General features: G+C 26.6%; 1 protein-coding gene across 1 annotated transcript; it reads left to right on the top strand.

Moving 5' to 3' along the window:
- The first annotated feature begins 11,288 nt into the window (after window positions 1-11,288).
- Window positions 11,289-19,982, top strand: LOC137820831 (putative trehalose-phosphate phosphatase C). The gene is made up of 11 exons (XM_068625100.1): window positions 11,289-11,554; window positions 16,960-17,050; window positions 17,155-17,364; window positions 17,816-17,956; window positions 18,048-18,119; window positions 18,230-18,355; window positions 18,549-18,602; window positions 18,888-18,989; window positions 19,109-19,186; window positions 19,296-19,436; window positions 19,623-19,982. Exons 2-11 carry the CDS (start codon window positions 17,015-17,017, stop codon window positions 19,764-19,766), a joined length of 1,104 nt encoding a protein of 367 aa, XP_068481201.1. The 5' UTR covers window positions 11,289-11,554; window positions 16,960-17,014; the 3' UTR covers window positions 19,767-19,982.
- The last annotated feature ends 45 nt before the right edge of the window (window positions 19,983-20,027 follow it).

Genomic DNA, 20,027 nt, shown 5'->3' with positions numbered 1-20,027 from the left:
GAAGAATGAATATTACTTATCACTTGTTATTGTGCGACTGATACACTTCCCATTAAACAAATCGTGCTAACACCACCATGAATTGATGGAATAGTCTTCTTGATCGCAGTAAAGTTTGAGCCTCATTTGGTATATTTTGAAGCCTATAACAAAGTCATTCTCGAATAGTGAAGTTGTTTCTTTTGCTACTTAGAGGAGTGTTTGTAGAGATGTGAAAGACATGTCTGCAACACAATTGGATTAGTAATAACAGTAAAAGTAAAGAGGGGGGGGGGGTGGTATGTTTGTTTAGCAGGAGAATATAAAAGAGATTAAAAATAGGAAAGAAAATGTAGGTTGACTCCTAAGTTCCTCCACCAATGAATTTCTTACAAGTTTTCTAAAGATTATCATCATTCAATTCTTACACAGAGATAGACCAGATAGAACATGCATCAATTTAATTCAATGAATCTCACCAGTAAAGCATGTGTCTACTGATTTAATTAGTACTCACTTTGTTCCATGCGTATACTCCATGAGAATGCTTATCTCCTCTCTCTTGATACCTCTCACAATTTTTTTTCCAGGAGATTAGAAGATTAAAACAACTACTATAGAAAATTGAAAAACAAAACTTTTATTGATCAAAACCTTAGAACTCAATGGGAAATTACAAAGGAATTAACCAAAAAGGTTTAGCCTTCCATGCAGAGGAAAAAATACAAAGATAAAAATGCATAAAAATAAACAAAGGAAGTAGCTTTACACTCAAAGATATTGGTGTCTTCTGTGTGTTTCCCTAACTCTCCTTAAATACACAAATCAACAACCATATCCACATTCCATTGTGGAGGCACCACTTTTGGCGGGGAAGATCGTGGAGAAGATAGTAAAGATCCAAATCCTACTTAGGTGGAGAAAATATCTCCTACTTTGCATAAAATCCTCTCAAATATTTGCTTCTGTTTTGATTCAAAGAAGCAACTTGAACTTTTGCATATTTGGTCCATTCACAAAGGTAGAGATTTCCTTCATATCGTTTACTTTAAAAACACAAAACTAACAAAAATAATAGTTAAGGTCCAAATAAACTCAATTATATGAATCTTAATTAAAATAATGGATTTATTTATTATTACAGTCTAATAATATATGATTAAAGTTATTAAGTGTGAATAAAATTATGTTCAACAATATTCATCAAGCATGGATGACAATTGTAGATAATATTTGAATTTACTTTTCCTTGGTTCTTACAAACAATGAATGTAGAACGAACAACTATAAATAATTAATTATAAATCAAATCAAAGATTTACAAAAGTTGATATTTATAAATGTCGTCTTTTTAAAAAAAATTATGCATTTACCTGCAAAAATGAATTCTATTTTGCATTTCATTGTCAATGTCGTAAATGTAAAGTTGAGCAAACTTTGGAGCTTGACCTAACATAAAAAATAGGCTTCTAATTTTTTGGCGTGATTGGCCTAGGAGATCCTCTACCATTATGGATTAAGTTGTCGACTTTAGCTCTAGGTGATGTGAATGTATACATCATGCCATATAGTAGAGTATTTCACTCACAATTCTTGCTATCAATAGAATTGGTATAAAATAAAAGATGTTCAAGGAAATTTGGTGGTTTTTTCAATAAGGGTATTTGAATTTTCTATCATCACAATAAAAATGAAACTTAGGAGTTGTATTATGTCTATGCTTATGCATCCTCTAATGATACCATATATATGCTTGACAATGTTGACATTGTATAATTGGGTCCTTGATATCCATATATGTTGTATAGTTATTAAATAACAATAAATAAGTAATCCACAAATAATATGGTTTAAAACTATTATAATGAAATAAAGTTTTATTTGTTGTACTTGGTTCCACACTATTTGGTGAATCTAAATTGATATTAATAAAGGTTAAATATGTTTTTTGTTTTTATACTATAACGTGAAATTGATTTTTGTCCCTAGTTCAAACTTTAGACCTTTTGAATACTTGTAATAAGAAAACTATTGGAATGGACCCTTACCAGTGTTTTTTTACGTAACAAACAAAAAATATCAATTTTGTCTGGAATTTTAATAACTTTGAATCATTTCCATTGTTGATTGGTTGTTTTTCACTTCAAATCTTGTTTTGTATGATTGTATCTTGCATATATGGCAACTATAGCATGACATGACAAAGGTAAAATTGAATTATTTATTTATTTATTTATGAAACTTGACATTGTAGGTGAAGAATTTGTTCTCGATCATCATATACCTTTTTTTTTCATTAAATTGATTCATTTTGTTCTTGATAGAAAATTGTAGTTGTTTGAGTGAGTATAAGATTAATTGAAATGACTATTGTATTGATTTCCTTAATTAAGAAGGTGACATGTGACATCATATAATGGTGTATAATTGTTTGATCTTATTTCATGCCTTGAGTATCTAAAAGTACTTTTAAGTATGCATTTTTTTTCATTCTTTATATATATATATATATATATATATTATTTTTATTTTTTTCCTTTTTTTCGTTGTTTGAGTGGTAACATCCTTTCCCAACTTTTATTCATTTTCCATATGAAGATTACATGTATTATTGAGTGAACTTCCTATAACTTTTACATAAATAAAAATATTGATAAAAAAAAAATAAAGATATTATATCATAAAAAAATTAATATTATTTTGCCATTTAAGAGAAACAAATATTACGACAACAAACCCAAGATGTGATTTGAAAATAAATATCAATTGCCTTAAAATAAACACAACTTCAACCACAAAGAATTAAGTTCATGTGTTTTTTTTGCATTCATCTTATGGAGTATTGAATACTTCTATTGGAGATTTCACGTCAACTAGAGATAATGACATTTCATATTATATAGGTGGATGCAAAACTCACATTATTAGTCAGTTTTATAGGATTGAGTTAGATTTAAAGTCAACTTTTTAATATGATATTAGAGTCTATTCTAAGGAGACTTTGTTGGACTTATCGGCGATGATGTGTTGGAGATCCCACATCGACTATAAATAAAGACATTTCATAAGTGGGTGCAAATCTCACATTATAAACCAATTTTATAAGGTTGAGTTCAACTTAAAATTCACTTCTTAAAAACTTCAACCACAGAATTAAGTTCATATAGTTTTTGCATTCATCTTGTGGATTATTGGATATTTTAAATGTATAATAATACATAACTCTTTTCTTATATATTTGACTTTTTGTTTATAATATTTTACATCTATCTTTATTTTAAAAAAAATATACATATCGATTTCGAAAATATGTGCACCATAGGCTTTGAAAATAAATTATGCGCAAAAGAGCAAATATTTGAGAAATATTTAGTTACTTTAATTTAAAAATAATTTTAAGAAACCCAATAACTTTTTTAAGAAAAAATATATTAAAAGAAAAAAGTATTAAAAAATTGTTTTAATTATTATAGTTTCAATAGTTATATTTGATGTTTACAATTTCCCCCTAATATATTATAAACATCTTCTCAAAACAGTGTGTTGTTCTAATAAACGTAAATGTAATTTGTATGAAATAAACTAGTGTTTAGAGCTAAGGACTTAAAAATACTATAAGATATATAGATTTCAATAATATTATATTAAAATTTATAAAAAAAACTTCATCTAATCTATGTCATCTAAATAATTTTTGCAAATATTTTGAATAAAAATGATAATATCTTAACATCACAAACAATAAAAAAAAACATACATTTCACACTCTAATAAGTTAATAAATTAATATATTTAATTTATTTTTAGTTAAAAGTATTATTATATTATTATAATGTGTTGTCAAAGTATATGTATTGATTATATTCACCAACTCTGCATTGTTCTTAGAACATTATGTTTTTCCTCTTTGACTTTAGATTTCTAACAATTTGTTCTTATAGTGTACCATGTTTTACGCAATGTCAGAATCACCCAAAATTTCCACCCAAACTTAAACCAAATGCATACTTTTAGTATGATATTCAGTTTCATTCTCTTATCTCTTCTTACCTTTCCCTTTATGTTCCAGAGGTTGGTACAATTTCACATAGGAACAACATAAACCCTTTAGTGTTTCCATTACTTTCTTATGTAATATTCTTTTTGGTTAAATTGGTGATTCCATTATAATATATCATACTTTCCTATGTAATTAAAAAATTAATAAATAGGAATTAATTTTAAAGATAAAAATAATTAATTATTATATCAACTAAATTAAATACTATTTTAAAAATTAAAAATTGATAATATTTAAATTAATTTATATTATTGATAAATAATTTTTTAGAATTGTATTTAGTTAGTTTAAATATTTTACCTATCAGTTATTTAAATTTAAATTTAAATTTAAATTTTAGTAATTAATTAATTAAGTATTAAATTAAAAATAATTTATTAAAATAAAAAATAATTTATACTAATAATTTTTAGTTTTTAAAATATATTTAATTTAATTAATATAATAATTAATTATTATTTTATAATGTGTTATTGGTACTAATAAGAAAAATTATATACGAATTAGCTTTGTTTATAGTAAGAGTGAGTGATAATTGATAGGGAGAGTTTCGTGTAGATTGTTGGTGCTTATAAAGTATATAACTTGCACGGCACATATTTCAATCTGAATCTATATTCCATGTATCATTCCCAAAATAAATTTAAAAAGCTGTCGGTTTCTAATTAAAATATTTTAACCATCTACTCTTCTCAATTACTCCCATTTAAAACTATAAAATCATCACATAAAAAAGTCATATCCATAATATTTTCAATAAACTTCTCCTAAAGAGCATACTATAATAAAATGTATGTGCTTTGTATTTCTTTCTATTATTAATTTTTACTTAAACCTTAAACACAAATTAGTAAGATTAACCTGAAATATGATATTTTAGTTCCACCAACGAATTAAAGAAAAAACTCTTTTGTTCATCAATTAAAGTTTATATTTTATCTGATATCGGTTATGGCATTTTGTGGATCATAATAAAATAATATGATTTTTTTTTTATAAATTTAATTTTTTACATGTAAATTCATAAATTTTTATTTTTATTTTAAAAAATTTAAAAAATAATGAATGGAGAGTTCAATGAACATAATTTATATTAAAAATGATTGTTAATAAAATATCAAAATAAACAATTTTTTTTCTTATAGACTGTATAAAGATACATCCAAATTACTTTTATTTCATACAAGTTTATGGATTTGGTGTGACACATATAGCTTTAAAAATTATAAATATTATTTTTTTATAAAAATTTTCATGCTTTACAATTTATTATTTAATAGATAAAGTCCTGACTATATTTAAACTACATTAGTCATTTATCATATCAAACTCATAAACATGAATTTGAATGACTATTAATCATTGATTCAACCCAAAACAAATTATTTTACACTTTTACATTAAAAAATTCATAATGCACTCAAGTTAATAAATAAGCTCTACCAGATCTAACATTAGTAGATCATGATAAGTTTTATCAAACACTATATAAGTTCCACTAGAAGATCTAACCTTAGTAGATTATGCATAAATTTATCAAACATTCTATATGTTTAAATGTAAATATAGTATCTAAACTTATTAATATATGTTTCATAATATTCATAAGATCATCTAGTGCTTAAGTCTTGTGATAGATAATCTTATAAATCATGTGTTATTAACATACTTAAACAATAATCAAGTCGTAATGGTTACATGTTTTCAAGATAAAAAAGCAAGTGCTTAAAATTTTATTTTCAATGTCTATATTACCTATGATTAAAAACGTCTTATTACAAACGATCTCATAATTATCTACCTAAGGGGAAATAAACGAATCTATGCGTTTGTGTTGAATTGTGATTAACTATCATACATATAAATTTGGTTTGAATTGTTTCTATAAACATAACAAAGGCAAACATACTTTAAAGATTTATATCGAGCTTCTATGCCACGTGTAGATGAAAATTCTCATTAAAGATCAAGTCTCAACCAAACAAGAACCACAAAGGTCATCTTCCAAGATTATATAAAGGATTCAGGTTGAAGATGAAGTTCACACGATAACATAAGTGATCATATCTTTGTAGGTGAATGATAGCCTTTGTGATTCTTCACTTTGTGAAGTCTTTCTAGTGAGCTTAATTTGTCATTTATTTGAAACTATTCTTTTCTTTTTAAGAGGTCTTAATATGAAAGAGAGGTTAAGACGGTATAACAAAGAGTGATTTGTGTACTTGTGAGAACTATGAATGATTTGCTTACTCGTTTGTAACCAAGAGTAATAATGGTATGTGTAATCAATTGATTTTTTTAATAAAACCTTTTTAGTTATCTACTTGAGGGAGAACTAGATGTACCTCGTGAGTTTGGGTGAACCAACATAAAATTTATATGAAATTTATTGTGTTGTTTGTTATTCTTGTTCATTAGATGGTCTAGCTTAGTTTTCTTTGAGAAGAGTACAAAGTTCTATTTAAACCCTCTTTTAAAGCATTATTTCAAAATATATATATATATATATATATATATATATATAATTGAATTATCAATTAGATTTAGAACTTTATCTTAATAATATGAGATATATTTAATGAAATTATTTACACATATTATTAAATTGAAACTTTAAATTTAGTTAAAAAAGTAAGACAAAAATTTATGACATTCCATGTACATTTTGTTTTTAATACATGCAATTTTTTTCATACTTAGGTATTAGAAATATTTAAAAATAAAGCAAGTGTTAAGTATATTAATAAGACTAAGGTCACACATATTATAAAATTAATAGCGGTTTGTTATGTGTAAATAATTCTTGAGAAACCCATAAAGTAAGGATTGTAGTTTTTTAATAATGGGAATAAATGTGTTCAGTTGGGAAATCAAGTTACACATTTCAAAAGTTATAGAAAAGCTAAAAATATTGATTCCTTTCCGACAAGCTAAAAATATCAAATTTTTAAAAACTAAAATTTAAAATTATATCATGAAAATAATAACAAGGCATCATAAAAAAAAATACATAATAATATATAAAGTTAAAATTTTTACAATTGAAAATCTAATTTATAAAAATTACTATCTTCTTAAATAATTTTGTAACAAACTAGAAAATAGCTTTAGAGTATAAGTGATATTATTTTAAATAACACTTGAATATTTTATTATTAAAGTGAAAAAAAATATATAAATAGAAAAATCAGTTATTGAAGTTTTATTTTAAAAGAACATTCTCTCTCTAACTTTTTTTTTTATTTCCTTCCTCTATCTTCTCTTTAACTTTCTGAACATCTTTGTCATCAGAATGACGATCAGAGTCAATCATTTGATTCTTAATAGCGAATACTACAAGACTATCTGATCATAGTTTTAGACCTAATAAGTTCATTTTTGCTCTTTTTTCCTTTGAGTCAATTTTTGAAATGTTAAGTTTGTCTTGGTGAATGTTGTTGCATGTGAGTTTTTAGCTTTGAGATTAGTTCCTGTTAGCTCAGGGTTTTAGTGATGTAGTTAGATTTTTTATCAGGACTTTGTGGTACAGGTTAAGCTACCCTTGAGCTTTTGGTAGGTTTGAAACTCTTAGTGAGCACTTGCTCAAACTCATGCAAGGAAAGCTAGTTTTAATTTCAAATAGAACCCTAGGATAGAAGATCTGGATGTGGGGGTGACATCGTCAGTAGTTCCAAATTTTATTTGCAGGATTGATTGTTTCCGAGTAATGTAGATATTGTTTGAAATCAAATGTGAATATGTTGATTTTAATATGAATGTTTTATGGTAGTTGGTGAATATATTTTGTTTGAATATGAAAAATTGGTTGATTGGTATAGTTGATATAGTGTAAGTTAATCTTGAAGTGAATGAGTTATTGAATTTGTTCTTGTTTGATAGCAATTTAGAAACTAATTAAATACCAATTTAGAAACTATTTAACAATAATAAAAACTAATTTAAAAACCAAAAGTTTTTTTAGTTTCTAAAATGGTCTCTAATTTAGTCAATATAAAAACTAATTATTTTTTGTCTCTAAAATTGGTTTCTATTTCATGATTTTCTTGTAGTGATATATATATTCACGGATTTAGTTTATTTTAATATATTGTAGTGATTTAAAGATAATGTCTACGAATGATATACATGTATAAAGATGAGTGGTCACAAGTCTGGAATGATTTGTGAACCATGATTGTTTGGGATGATTTGTGAACCATGATTGAATTTGCGTATTAAGTAAATGAATATATAACATAACAAGAATGATTTCTTTAGTTCAAGTCACATATACTAAAGATATCAATTAGTGAGGAGCTGATTGAGAGTTATTGCGCACTATGACATTTATAGATGTGTGACTTGGATTGCAATGAACTCATCTTGATCCTTGACTTTTAGGTTTGTTGTTGATCTAAATCTTAGATGAATAAAATGTTAGTATATAATTGAATATACTTAATACAAGTATTTTGAAAGACATAAAAATAGATATTTCTTTGGAAATATTATTTTGTTATATTTATTCATGTGATCTACAATATGTATATAATGTATTAATGAAATGGAGTTATTTTTTAATTTGTTGTTGTGATGAATTAAAGTTGTTTTTATTAGATAACATCTTTCAAATAGATTACTTGTTATTTGTTGTCTTTTTTGTGTGATATACTATGTATATAAACATTATGTGTATGTGAAAATTCAGAAGATATCCTTAAAAAAATGTCTATTCCTAAATATTACAAAACTAGCTCATTAATTTTTTAATCTTAATTTAAAAATTGAAGGTAATTGATAACAAAAAATATCATCCACACTATATAATAATCACTCTAGAAAAATCATTAAATAAAAATAATTTTAGATATCAAAATAGTTAATTAGTATATTGACTAAATTAGAGACCAATTTATATATTAAAAGAATTATTGGTATATAAAGTAGTTTCTATCATTAATAAAAAATTATAAAGTAATATTTAAATTGATATCTTACCATTAAATACCAAGATTTTAACTACTAACTACTTTATATTTTAAATTAGTTTTTATTATTCTTTTAGAAACTAATTTAGATTATAAAATATTAGTAACTAAATCCTTGATAACTAATTTAGATACCAAATTAAAAATCATTTTATAAATTTTTATTAATAATATGAATATTTTTAGATACCAATAATTTGTTATTATCTAGTTTAGTTAATATAATGAATAATTATTTTTTTTTTCTAAATTTAATTGTTATTTAATGATTATTTTAGTAAATATCATCTAATATTCATAATTTTTAAAACCTGTTATTCTTAATTATAATGAAGGAAAAAATAGGGGAAGTATATTTATTTTTTAGTTTAATATTAACACATTTTCATTTAAGTTTAAATTAGTCATTGAATATTAATATATTGGTTTAAAATTTAATAATTTAATTATAAAACAGTAATAGAAATGAAATAATAAACAGAATAAAATAATATTAAAGATATAATAGAATAAATTTAAAACATTAAAAATAAAATAAATTATTGGTTTCTTAACTTTTAAAATATTTATAAAAAGTTTAAATTAAATATACTATAATACTTTGATATAAATTTCAAAAGTATATAACTATATATATTCATTAATAAAAGCAAGTTCACTTCTACAATTAAAATAATTATCTATATATATTAATTAGGTTGACTTATTTAAAAGTTAAAATAATGTTATACTAAACATTTGTCATTAACGTAGGTTAAGTTTTGTTTTTTCAAAAAAAATTTCCTGGTTTTTTCATTGCCATAACATATAGTTTATTTAGACTAGACAATACTCATTTATAGATTTTGTGGAATTTTCTAAGCATAGGTTGTGTATGCTTTTAAAAATAGTTATAATTAATGCAAAGAATATTAATATAATACAATTTATTAGAAAATGAATGGTTATAAAAAAAATTCAATGCATTGTATATCATTTTTAAAAATAAGTTTCCAACTTTTATACTCCAATAGAAATAATAAGACTCATGTGACACAAAAGTATGTTTTTTTTTATAAGATATAGAGTTTTACTTAAAACTTAAAATCTTAAAATTTTATATTATAGAATTTTTTTAATTCTATATATATATATATATAAGTATGACTCTTACAATAAATATATCATACATAATTATTTCAATACATTATAAATATTTTTTCATTTCAATATTGTCTGGTTTTACTTGGAAAGTAATTAATTTTAACAATTTTAAATTAGAAACTAATATGATATATTTGAAAAATGAATAAAAATATGTTATGGATTTTTTCTACTATTATTATATTCATAATTCTAACTTACTTTCTTATTATAAATAAATTACATAATTTTATAATTAAAAATTATATAATAAATCTATTATTAGATTTTAGTAAGTATAAATATATTAAACTTATGATACAAGTTTATTATATTTGTTGGAGATCTCACATCGACTAGAGATTAGAGTCTTTCAATGTATATAAGTAGGTGCAAACCTTAACCCTATAAGCTGATTTTATAGGATTGAGTTAGGCATATGCTGCAATATCTAAAATCACTTTAGGAATTTAAAGATTTTTTTTATTTCGGATTAAGAGAAGAAGATCTCACACATCAATAACTAGTGTGGTCTATGAGAAAGTACTTGACAGTGTTTAAGATTTTTAACTTCATCTTTTTTTTCTGTTTTGTTGCTTATGATACTTCAATAATATATTTGTCCTGTATTAGATTAGTCTGCAAATTATTACATATATATATAAATAAAAGTTGGCTTCATTGGATCTAATTGTGGAGTGGTTTTTCTTCTTTAAAAGTCTAAATTCAACATTCCTAATAAATATAGATAGGTAAGGATAAACCAAATAGATCTATTTGAAGAGTAATAAGGTGTTTGCAGTTTTTATTTAGCACATAACTAATCTCACTCCAACCAAATAGATCTATTTTGAAGTAAAATAGTATCTTTAGTCATATGTATATCCAAATGGGAAATCAAATCCTAAATTATCTTTATAAATAGACTTTTACCTTAAATTTCATGCTTTCAAGTCAAACAAGGTAAAAAAAAAAAACATAGTAATAAAGGAAAAAGTACAAAAATAGTTTTTTTTTTTTGTACATTAGAAGAAAGTAGAAATTGAGAACATGATTATAACAAAAAAGTATTGAGAGAGAGGACTGTGTTTAGAAAATACTAAATTTGCAAAAAGAGACAATTTAGACCTATATTAGTAATTGCAGATGATTTAAAGTTTGAAGCCCCAAATCATGCAACTTCAAAATAGCAGTTAATGGAATCTCTCCCTCTACATGGCCCACCCTTGGCACTTGGCATTCACCAAACCCCATACTCCTCAACCTCCCTTCTATAAATACCTCTCTTCTTCTTCTCTACCTTCTCCCCTTTCTCTCTCTCTCACACACCCCTTCATTCAAGCTCTTCTCTCTTTCTATCTTCTCAGAAATCACAACACCACACAAGTAGTTGCATCGCAGCAACCAGCATCACTGTATAATCTTGGTAAGACCTTATCTTCTGACTAAGTCATGTATTTTCTCTGCAAATCTTCATTTTGTTCCCCAATACCCATATTTATTGCTTAACCATTCCTTTCGGTTGGATTACAAAATATAATGTAGTTATTCATCTAATATTTTCGTTTTGCTTCATTGCATGTCTTTCCTATGTGATATCCTTAACAGTTTCGATTCTATTCTATTTTCTGTCGTTTTTTTTTAAATAATAATAATAATTGTCGGTGAGATTATATCCTTCACGTTTTTTTTTCATATCATCGGTGGTTTTTTTTGGTTGATTTTGATTCCCTTTCCACTACGGCTCCGGTGTTATTATTATTATTTTGTTTTTTCTTTTTTTTTCACTTACATTTAATAATAATCATGTTTTTTTTTTTCATGAGGAAAGTAGAAATTTTCACTTACATTTAATAATAATCATGTTTTTTTTTTCATGAGAAAAGTAGAAGAGAAAAAGAAGAGATTATACACGAGAACCGAGAAAAGCGGTTGGAATTCAGTTTTTTTTAATTTTTTCTTGATCTTTTTTCCTATTTTCCCAAACAACCATTTAGGGGGGTCCATGAAGGTTGGTGCCACGCACTACTTCGGCTCAATATGTGTACCGTACATGTGGCACTGAGTTGGACCCATGATCTGACTCAATTCAGATTTGTAGTAGAAAGTATCCGGCTGAGTAGTAAGCTAGACATTGGATGAAAGGACATGTGCCTAGATAACGGTTAAAGTCTGTAGTCAATAGAAAATGTTCTGTTTCTGTGTCTGGTTTTGGACACTTCTTTAATTTGCTCACAAACAACCCTTCCTTCATGCACTTTTATTTGTCGTGTCAACTTATCATGGTTTCCTCTGCTTTTCACTTTCTTTATTTTTTTTAAAAATATTTTTCGCCTCCTTAAAGATATAAACACCGATTATATATGTTATGTTATCCTGATAGAAATTATTTTTCTTTTCTAAATTTGTTATATATAATTTTAGTTTTTTCTAGCATTTTCCACTGTGAAATGAGAAACAAGTAGAATTGAGGATTGCATGTAGCTGCTGCAACTAGAATCAGAACTCAACTAGTTCCGGACAACTCTTTTATTTCAGGAAAGAGAAAACCTTGTCTATTTTATAAATAAATAATATATAACATATGTGTTAGTCTTTCTGTGTGCTGCTGCACTGTTGCAGCTGTTGGTTTCTTGAATTAACATGTTAGCAGAACACAAGATTTCTTTACAAACTCTCCAAATATTTAAGAGTTAGATTTTGTTGTCTACAGGACATGAGAAGTGGATTGAGTATACTAAATAGTCTCTAGATCTTGGATGCTTGAGTTGTATTTTGCCTTTTAATTTAAGGATAACAGTTGTGTAGTGTTTTACTGAATATGGTATTTTGTGTATGTAATCACAAAGATACAAGACTGTGTACAGTAATTTTCTTTCATATTCTTTATATATCAAGGAACCTTATTACAGTTAGATGTGTGACAAAAGAATATGCTATTTTTCTAGTACAAAAGATTCAAATATTCTCTTTGAATTAATAGTAGTTAGTTTTTGCTTGAGTTATTTTTATGTTTCTTTAAACACATAAATTGGAAGCTTTTGCTGAAACCAATTGAATAATATCAATGTTTTGCAGTACTTATTGGAATAAAATCATTTCTAGTGCTACAGACAACAAATATTTGTAAGCTATCCATACAACACATATGAGTGTTTGATGGAATTTTCATTATGTTACTCACTGTTAATGGTTTCTTCACTGGGTCCTTTCTTATACTGCATGAAGGTATTTACTGATTGCTTAGCTACTAGGTCAATGGTAAGTTCATTCTTCTTGATTTTTACTATAAACCTCTACATCCTTTACCTATAATTAACTAATACACCTATTACAAGTGTAGAATTATCATAATTGATATGTTTGACCCAACTGTTTACAATTTTACCCATTTTTTTGTGTACTATATTTGTTAAAGTAATTATAATTATCAGAGAAGAATTATTATATTAGCATTAGGTACCAATAGTTTTCTATAGACTTGACCAGTTTGTCGTACTTGGATGTCCGGTACACTTTCCACTTTCTGGTTTCTGAACCTTATGGTATCAACCGTTTTGTTATTCGACACGTGAAATCTTTGTCCTTATATGATTAAATTAAGTTCTTGCTAGTTCTTATTTGAATTCACACTTTCGGTCTCAAAAGTCAAGAGTCATTTTTATCTTAGCGTATCCTTTTACCTTTTTTTAATTGATAAAAGGTGTTTCTGTCTAGTTTCTTGTTCTTACACGTGTTGATTGTTCTTACACGTGTACTGTTGATGCATATCCCACTTGTCTATTCTTTCTTGTGTAAATGTTACATTGGTTAGTGATATTTCTTTTTCATTTGTAGAAAAGACTGTTCAGAAACATGTGGTTAATTTCATCTGATAACAGATTCACCAACCTTGATTTGTCACTTTGCATAACAGAGTTGAAACTGTTTTGATGACCCAATATGTTTTTGTTCATTCTGATTTGGAGATACAAGTCATGTCATGTCTGATATATATCATAGATAAAAATAATGTATGTGTGAGTACGAAATGTTATCAAAAGAGACTTTATGAATGGACATCTAATTTTACTTAGTCTATGTCTCTGTAGTTATATTACATGTCTGTCTGGTTTTAAATTATATTTAACATAGGACTGACAGGGTAGATAAAATTTATTGTTTTAATTAACTTTATGGGAAGTAAAAGTCATTTCCAATTTTTGTCTAATCTATTTGTTAATTCCCAGTAAAGCTAAAGATTTGTTCATTGAATGGCAGGTAAAACTTATATATTCTTTCAATGGAAACCATTTTACACTCCTATACGATCTGCTCCTTCTCATGGAGTTGATCTGAGTCAGAAGAAATATGATTATTGTTGTTACTGTTAATCACATCATGAAAATCAGTAGCATGTGTCTAGGTAGTGATTTGTCATGTTAGACTGTCTGAAAGATTGTTAGTGGATAAAGTTGTATGTGTGTGATAGTGTAGTTATATTAGACCTTGATTGGATTAGTCAAGCTAGGAGTAACGAAACTGATTTCAGTTAGAAGGGGATAGGGGTGGTTGAGTGAAACCAAAAGACTAAATAACACAGACATCAGAGAGCAGTTACTCCGTTGATGTAGGCCTAAATTCTCAACTTTTTTTAGCTTGTGTCACTGTCATCTGAGTCAGAATAGACTAATATCCTACCCTACTCACAAAGGTCTTTCAAACTTTGTCTTTGTATGCAGACAAGTTGTCAAATCTTGTACTTCAATAATGTATTGCCCTTTTGTTTTTTGTTTTTGTATTGTTTTTCATGCATTTCTGTCTAAACCACAGATGAAAAATTATCTATGGAAAATGACCTCCATGCTGTGTAGCTACTTTATTCCTTAGTTACTTGGCCCACTGGAACCATTTGTTAGCTGATGGTTTTTCTAGAATGATTGAAAATGACCACAACACTATTTTGCTTATGAAAATTGTTCATTGAACTTGATGGGTGAAAATGACTTCCTAGATAAAAACTATTTGAAGCACTTCAAATGCAGTCTTCTCTATTAATATCTATGTTTGAGTTTAAGCTTTTTCGATAGGATAGAAATAGAATAACTAATCTTGTCTATTAGGACTGTATATGTCATGATTTTATTGGACGATTACATCAGTTCATCCCATCAATAATGGTGAACAATTTGACTAGAGCATAACTATTACCTTTGTTATGTTTTTTCTTTCTGTAAGATATACTATATGATTTTTGATTTTTTGGTCAAAATTAAATATACTTAAATGTATTTAGTATCTATTTTTTTTATAATTCAAAATATTTTCATCTTTCATTGAAAAACAGTCTTTTTTTTTATATATATTTGATTACTTAAAAAAAAAGCACAAAAATGAACTTATGTGTTGAGATTAAAAACTTGTTCATCACAAGCTTGCGCATTTTTTGTGTTTTTAAAAGTTATTATTTAATTTTGGTCAAAAATTTAGAAATTGAAACATTTTTTTTCTTTTTTCCTACAACATTGCAAAAACTGTTCTAACTTATTTATTTTTATTGACTGATGTTTGATTTTTTCATAAATAAGATATAAAATATTAAATTTGAATTTTGAAAAGGAAAAAAAAAGGTCATAAAACGTTTAATGTACTCAAATAAATGCACCTAAATTACAGTTAATTAAAATTTAAGGTAATTTTGAATACTGTTTGAGGCTAAACATTTATATTGTTTATAATGTTTAAAACTCCTTTTATAATGAAATAAAAATATTTATAATTCAAAGAGTAAATGTAACAATAAATACAAATCAACTTTCAAAAAGTAGAAAAAAAAAATTCTGCTTCTATAATGTTCTTAGAAAAGGATATCAGTTAAGATAACTTTTTTTAATATGAAAACAAAATTGTTTTTTTATTATTTTAATAGTTATTTGAAATGTAGGATAAAATTTAGAAATTGAAAGAAATAGAATAATAGTTATGATTTGTTGTTTTGTTTGACATTATTTTTAGAAGATTATTCCTTTGTGCAGTTTGTCATCTCATATTTCTTAAAATATAAAAATAAAAATACTCTTTATTCTATTTGATTGTTTTTATTTCGAAATGGGCGATAAAAAAATTCCAATTTATAAAATTCATAAAGTATTTTCGAATTAGAAATATTTTCTGAATAATTCATAATGAATTTCTTTAAAAAATATATTATTAATTATAGAATTTAGAAAGTATTTTTGGATTATAGTATTTTTGAAATACTTTCTAGATTTTATAATATTAAATATTTTTTTTTATAAAAAAAATAGTTTAGATTGTAGAATGAGAAGGTATTTCTAGTTTTGAAAACACTCTGGAAGATGTAAACAGAAAAAATACACCTTCAAACTGTAGAACTTGAAATATATTGTTTAAAGACAAAATTATCTTTTCACTTATCTATGGGTACAAGGTAATTTCCATAGAGGTGTAGGAAGAAAAAACCTTTCTAGAATCACAATCATCATTTCATGTTCACAGTGGGGACCCACAGATAGACCATGCAATTTCTAGTCACACTTCGTTGTGGATAATTTATCTTTACCGAGTTTGTCCTTGTCTCTTGAATTATTAGTTGGGTTCGAGCCCATAAGCAAATATAGACCCTATTCAAATTTTTTTGTTCTGTTTTTTTTATGATTGATAAAGAATCAGAAGTGGATAAAAAATTAAGCTAGAACTATTTGTTAATGCTTAATTATTGATAGGTTACATTGAAGCATTTCGGTTATTTATTTATCCTGTTTGTTTAATGATTGATAAAATTCATGTAATAATGTGAATTTATATATCTTTACTATTTTTTGTTTTCAGGATATTAGATTCTGTGAGAGTTGAAAGGAATTAGTGCAGTAAATTCCAACTAAATATGAACTATATATTTCTTCTCCTTGTCACATTGAAGGTAAATCAAGACATGCTCTTATATATTTTCTCCTGTTGACACTAACCATGGTTTGGAAGCAATCTAATAAGTTATTTCTTACTTTATTTTGTGGTATATATTAGATTTTCAAGAGGAAGTTGACACAGTTACAAGAGATTATGGGATTTCAAACATCACATACCACTAAATGGATGTCACAACCAATTTTCAAAGCAAAGGAAGACCCCATTGATGTTCATGAAAACTCATTAATCCAAAGAACAGCACTGAATTTGATTGATCATTCAGAAACCAATACCAATTACATTTTGTCTGGCTATGATTCATGGGTGGTAAGTACCAACCTAGTAAAACATAAAATTACTTATTTATTTATTTTTTAACTTCAAAAGCAAGTATTTCAGATTTTTGGATTAAACTATTCTCAAATGATACAAGATTCAATAAGTCATTGCACACACCCAATCCACCTTAATTTTAAAAAGACTAGAAAAAAAAAGTAACATTTTTGTAATTAAAAAAGTGGAATTCATTTTTTGAAGAACTTATTTTCATGGAGGCACTTGGGTTCAAATTTTCTCAACAAGAAATAAACTATTAAGACAGAAACATGATACAAGAAATAGAAATAACAAATTCTCAAGTATGTAAATCTTTTGAGTGTGACAAACAGAACCAAAAAACATATACATATATACTAGAGTAAGAAAGTTGATGGGAGATGTTTGTGAGTAGTAATGCACTGTTTATGTTATTTGATGAGTTATTTGTTTGTGTGATTAGACAAGACACCCTTCGGCATTGAAATCATTTGAAAGGTTGATGAAAGCAGCCATAGGGAAGAGGATCATCATTTTTTTGGATTACGATGGTACCTTATCCCCGATTGTAAATGATCCTGAACGTGCTTTCATGTCTGATGAGGTAATTAACCACATTATATAACCATTTCATATATTAAACCCAATTCTAGAGTTTCTAATTCACTGAATGAGTTGTACAATGTAAATGGCAGATGCGTGCAGCTGTATGTGAAGTTGCTACGTATTTTCCAACAGCAATAATCAGTGGAAGAAGCAGAGATAAGGTTAGTTGATCAGTTCTTCAATTTGATGTTGATGCCAGTGTCTGAGTTGATTTCTAATTATAAGTAGTTACTCTTTTTTTTTTAATTCCTCTCCTTATTTTATGATTTAGGTAAAAGATTTCGTGAAGTTAAATAATTTATATTATGCTGGAAGCCATGGCATGGACATAATGGCACCATCAATGCCAGTTACATCCTCTGCAGGCGAGCATATTGATATTGCCATTAACAAAAGTGTGAGTTACTCTGTCCTCACAGTTATTGTTTTGAATCCTTTAAGAATGAAATATTTGTAAGTTAAACATGAATGTTATGTCATTTTGTGTTAACAAAAAAGGTAAAAAATATGTTAGTGTCACTACTCTGCATTTTCTTAAATTAAATGTCTCTCGTAAATAGTTAGTTAATGTAAGTATTCTCAATTTTTAGGGCACAGAAGTTCCCTTTCAACCTGCCAAGAAGTATTTGCCAGCAATTCGAGAGGTCAGTAAAATTACAAAATTATATATTTGCGTATTCCATGTTTCTCATTTCATGCAGTAATTGGTTTTTGTATGCAGTATATTTTATTTTTTTGTATTCAATGAAAAAATAAGAAAACAATCTACTGTAGAAACTATTCTCTGAAAGAAGATAACCCAGATGAGGGGTGAAGTAGAGTCAAAACTATGGCCAGCTACTGGAAAATGTTATGCAAGTTAGAGAATCAAAATCTAACCTTTATATGTACAGAACTGAATGTTTGACTATGACTGTTTGTGCTAACAGATATTAAGAATACTAAAGATTGAAGTAAAGGAAATCAAAGGAGCAATGATTGAGGACAACGGATTCTGCATCTCTGTACACTTCCGGCAGGTCCAAGACGAGGTAACCTTTAATTTCTAATAATTTTTTCTTATCATTATTTCTTTACATTTCTCTTTTCCTCAATGATTAACAGTATTCAGTAAGCAATATTTTTTTTTTCAAAATATGTTTAAATCCAGGATTATGATCTTTTGGAAATGAAAGTGAAGTCTGTGCTTGAAAATCATCCACAATTTTGCTTGACAGAGGGTAAAAAGGTATTCAGATTATACATGCATTTTTAACTCTACCTCTTTAAGACAGATTCAATTCTATTGGTTTTCTCTTCCGCACTGAACAAAAGCACTGAATACTGTTTATTTGTAGGTTATGGAAATAAGGCCTTCTATAAAGTGGAACAAAGGAAATGCTGTAGAATATTTTCTTGACACATTAGGATTAAGCAGTTGCAATGATATCCTTCCTGTGTATATTGGAGATGATAGAACTGATGAAGATGCTTTTAAGGTATGGCTAACTATACCTCTCTTTTTCTTCTGCAACACTCTAGACCTTTACTTGGTATAATTAGATGCATTACACTTAACAGATAAGAGAAATTTATATGTTCCATGTAAAGGAAAATTCTGCAGAATATTTTTAATGCAAATATGCAGAGTTGATAGTTATGCAGTCCCTGTGAAATTTATGCAGGTCATACAGAGTAGAGAGCAAGGTTATCCAATTATAGTGTCTTCAATTCCAAGAGAAACTAAAGCTTTGTACTCTTTGCGTGACCCATCGGAAGTACTAATCTTTCTGTCACGTTTGGCAAAGTGGAGGAAAACCGCTTACTAAATCAGGCCTTTAAATTTTGGTTAAGGCATAGATGATCATCAAGAGGGGTAATTTTGCCGTGCACATAGTTTATGTGCACTTCCCACGATGGATTTGGAGAAGTGCGATGATGTTTAATTTCTTTTCAAGTAGTTGGTTTGTAAAATAACCACTATGTATATTACTAGCTTGTAAAAAAGTTTCAATAAATAATAACTTCTAGTCTTTTGACAACAACTCATTCAAGATAACATTTTAAAGGCAGGAATAAATTGTCTATTT

This window comes from Phaseolus vulgaris, chromosome 9, assembly GCF_051622355.1.
Source record: "Phaseolus vulgaris cultivar YP4 chromosome 9, ASM5162235v1, whole genome shotgun sequence".
In the NCBI taxonomy this organism is placed as follows: domain Eukaryota; kingdom Viridiplantae; phylum Streptophyta; class Magnoliopsida; order Fabales; family Fabaceae; genus Phaseolus; species Phaseolus vulgaris.
Note: the sequence above shows the minus strand (reverse complement) of the source record. Positions and strands in the feature narration are given on the sequence as shown.